Genomic DNA, 4,228 nt, shown 5'->3' on the forward strand with positions numbered 1-4,228 from the left:
TCAAAGTTTTTTTTTTTTTTTTTTTTTTTATTGCTTTTCTGTCTATGGTCAAGTTTACAACCATTTTTACAACAGAATCAAAATATTTACAACCATTTTTACAAGAAGAATACCACAAGAAAACACATTTGAGAGCTCTATGGTCAAGTTTTGACTAAAAGTAACTAGGTATACGAGCATAAGTAGTAGTATAAAAAATTTTATTCATAAATCAAAACTTATGCGAGTTGTTGGAAATATTGTTTAAGACAATTATAAGGGTTTTGAAATTCCAAACTTTGGTAGGCATTTTATTTATGAGATAGGCAGAAGTAAGTTTCCCATCCTCTCACCAAAAAACATTTTTGAACATGCATGGAAAACATTATTGCACAAGCTACTTCAAGTAAATGTCTGGGTATTTCTTGAGCAGTCCCATTTTGTTGAGGCACGTTACAACAAATAAGTTGATGAAAAATACCTTTCTTTTTTAGAAATCACCCAAATTTTCATGAAATACTCCATTCCATGGTCAAAATGAAAAGTGTATAAATAGATTTCTCACCTCAGACTTTTGTGCCATCAAATAAACATAAGATAGATGGGTATCGTCATCAACAAAAATGTAATTGACCATCTTTTTTCGATTACATCAATGACCATGCACGAAAGGAAAAAGAGAAAAAAGAAATTGTAGGTGAGAGTTTATGTGAAGTTCTTTTCACTTTTCCCCCTTCACAATACTACTACACTATTGGGTATCAGGGAGTACATTGGCCTTATAGGTGGTCCTTGCTTTTCAAAAAGTATTCATAAGATCCTAGAAGAATAATTGGAAATGTTTAGTTGTTTCAATCTTCAACAGAGCTTTTTGTTTGTTTATTCGAGTATCAAGTCAGACAAATGAACGTGGAAACTGTTTAACTAGTTCTTCTTTCTTGAATAGTTCAATTACATTTTTCAAATTCATGGTGAATCTTTTAAAAACTAAAACATTCATGATGTAATGTGACAATATAAAGGAAACGGATACTTGTTTGACTTGGTAACTTTAAGCCAGATTTCATGTTATGACTTCATTTAGTTAAGATGCATACTTGACCTCCGTGTTTCAGGTCTACTTCACTTGTGAAGGAAAAGGATGGGGCCTCAGAACACTAAAGAACTTGCCAAAAGGGTCTTTTGTCTGCGAGTACGTTGGTGAAGTATTGACAAATACAGAGTTGTATGATCGAAATATGCAAAGCACTGGTAATGAGAGGCATACGTATCCTGTAACTCTTGATGCAGACTGGGGCTCAGAGGGAGTTCTAGAGGATGATGAGCTACTTTGTTTGGATGCAACATATTATGGAAATGTTGCAAGATTTATTAACCACAGGTATGCAAGTATTGCATGCACGTTATTTTAGTTGTACACATTTCCTTCTAGAAATTCTCCTTCCACATAGGGTAAAACAAATCACAGATAATTAACTAAATGGAGACAAGATAAGTATAAGAATGGCACTTGAGAATTTATCCTATTATACTCCAAACTTAGAACTATGTCCAATATTCTGTAATTTCAGGTTTCATTAAAAAGGTAAAGATTACTTTGGGGGATTCTCACAAAAGCTCAAGACTGATTCTCAGTATGTATACTACAATGAAAATACCCCCAAATCAATATGAAACTATTCAATGCTCTCAAAAATCTCTGTATCTATGACAATAGCCTAGAACATTTTGCCTTATGAGTCTCTACGACCAAAAAAAAAACGAAACCCCCACTTTTGAAGAAACTTGTTGAAAACATATAAAGAAATTGTGACGACACGATGTTGCAACGTCACATTGCTGCTTATGACATTGTGATGATACAATGTTGTAGCATCTTCACATCGATATTTGTCTTTATCCTTCTTTTGGATGTTTTAGTAATGTTGGGATGCTGTGGGTAGCGTTGAGACAAAAGAAGTTCTAGATAGAATTATATTGGAAAGGTGATTAGAATGAACGATTGGTAAATATAAATCCCAAATAAAAAAGTTTTAAGGAATAAAAAAAGAGAAAAAACCCTTTGAATGGTAGATATCATATTAGTCCATTATATTTAGAATGACAATTTTAAAAAAAAAAAACTATTCAGACTATAATCATAGTATGATGGCAGTCATGGTGCTTCAGGACATCTCTCTTTCAAGGAGGCAAGGGGGATTTGATTTCCCCTAGGGATAGGGTACTACAACAGGAAGTTGATCATTTATGAATAAGCATAGAATTGACTCTAAGTTGGCCTTTTCTTTTGTCTTTATACCAGTATCGCAACTGTCAAACCAACATCTCGACATTATCCTCTATCCTCTGGGGTCTAATGGCTCTAAAGCCTTGTTTTGGATCCACAATCCCGACTACTTTTCTCCATAATATAGATCTTTATTAATAAGTTGTTCCCACACAAAAACTTGTGGAATACGAAGTTTAAGGACTTTATGAAAACTGCTGTCAACAATATGTTCTCCCACATCTGTACTATTGGCTGTCAAACGCTGCCTTTTCAGTTTGTAAGATAGCCAAAGGTGATTTTTTAATTCCCCTGCATAATGTGGTCTTCTACGACATTATTACTATTAGAGGATTATATTGTTATTAGTATGTAATGTTACTTGATGAGCTGTTATTGATTGGTTAAGTCTGCGACTTACAAGTATAGGTATAAATTCACAGCTGTACTATTCCGATTAATCAATCAATGCAATCAAAGGATTTTTTTTTTTTTTCATTCTTGGGATTGTTCAATTTTTGTCTGAATTGTTACTTTGTTTTTAAAATTTTCTGAATAGAAATGTTCAACGTGCCTAGTGTTTTACTCAAATGTTCCTCAGAATTGATATATTCTTAGGCTTCATGATCAGGGGTTACAGAAATTCCTTGTCAATTAAACAGTGTAACACTTTCTGAGTGCTTTGACCAAAGCATACAGCTCCCACTCATAATTGTTCCACTTTGTTCTTGCTTCACTTAGTTTTCCCCGGCCACCTTGGGACTACGTAGCATGTAGTTCTATAGGTATCAACTTCAACGGTGTGCGCTTTGTAAATATCCAGTGGACCGAAATTGGGTCTGAGTTAACTCTTTCTTGGGAACATCAAAACCTTTTTACTATTCTATATTCCACAGGCATTTTCCTTTCCTTAGACAAGATAATCTGTTAATTGAGCTGAGCTGTGATTGTGCCAAGTACCGAATGAAGAATTTATAAATCATCATGGAACTCCGTAGATTGAATAATTTTGGTTTTACTGAGGTTATTGTTTTTCTATGAGGACATTATTGTACGTTATATAAATAAATTATGTTATAACTTATTAATCCCTCTAATACACTTTCCTAACTTGTTTACAATTTGTTCTTTTTTTCTTAGATGTTCCGATGCAAATTTGATTGACATTCCTGTTGAAGTCGAAACCCCTGATCGCCACTACTATCATGTATGAATCGCGATAAACTTATAACTGTTCTCAACTCACTAGATGTCACTGTCTACAGGAAATAGTAGAATATTATTCTGCCTCTTTTACTGGAAAATGGAAGTATTTTATATTTTAGCTAAAGAAGTTCGTCTAATTTCATTGCGTATCCTGTACGTGCAGCTTGCTTTTTTTACTAGCAGGGAAGTGAAAGCTTTGGAAGAGCTAACATGGGTAGGTTAAGTTTTTCTTAAAAAATATCTAGTAGATTTTTTAACTTTCAATAGTATATCAAATTTGTTCGTAATTTATTTTAATAGGTTTCTATTAATTGTTCGAATATTCAAATCAATGTACTTTTCTGTCTGATGGATGAAATCTGGTCTAGTTACGTTGTACTTTATTATACCATCGATGCCAATTTAGGCTCTGAAACTAGGAATGGATGGTGCTTAGTACTTCATTCTTATATTTTTAAGTGTATTTGAAGTTGTACGTTTAATTTTTTAGTATCTACAGGACTATGCAATTGACTTTGATGATAAAGATCATCCTGTGAAGGCCTTTAAGTGCTGTTGTGGAAGTGCATTTTGTCGAGATGCAAAGAAGAAACACAAGAAAGCACTTCCATAGGTACATTGCATTCTCTTCATCAATAATTAATGTTTTAATGGTTTTTGGTGGTGTAGAATCTTTTTTCCATGTTTAGTTTTAATATAGGGACCAAAAGCATATTTTGCCAAAAAAAAAAAAAAAAAAAAAAAAAAAAAAAAAAAAAAAAAAAAAAAAAAAAAAAA

At 32.9% G+C, this 4,228-nt stretch overlaps 1 protein-coding gene and 1 long non-coding RNA gene across 2 annotated transcripts in view; one reads left to right on the forward strand and one right to left on the reverse strand.

The window, feature by feature from the left end:
- The window catches only part of LOC111492311, a 25,466-nt gene that overhangs the window by 18,503 nt on the left and 2,735 nt on the right, over positions 1 to 4,228 (reverse strand). The window lies entirely within an intron of this gene.
- LOC111492309 (histone-lysine N-methyltransferase SUVR4-like) overlaps positions 1 to 4,228 on the forward strand; it is a 19,878-nt gene that overhangs the window by 14,693 nt on the left and 957 nt on the right. The window contains exons 5-8 of the mRNA XM_023141605.1: positions 1,095 to 1,360; positions 3,386 to 3,452; positions 3,615 to 3,665; positions 3,951 to 4,064. Of these exons, the coding sequence (XP_022997373.1) occupies positions 1,095 to 1,360; positions 3,386 to 3,452; positions 3,615 to 3,665; positions 3,951 to 4,064 (498 nt within the window). The remainder of the gene's footprint in view (positions 1 to 1,094; positions 1,361 to 3,385; positions 3,453 to 3,614; positions 3,666 to 3,950; positions 4,065 to 4,228) is intronic.

This window comes from Cucurbita maxima, unplaced genomic scaffold (assembly GCF_002738345.1).
Source record: "Cucurbita maxima cultivar Rimu unplaced genomic scaffold, Cmax_1.0 Cma_Scf00017, whole genome shotgun sequence".
Lineage (NCBI taxonomy): Eukaryota > Viridiplantae > Streptophyta > Magnoliopsida > Cucurbitales > Cucurbitaceae > Cucurbita > Cucurbita maxima.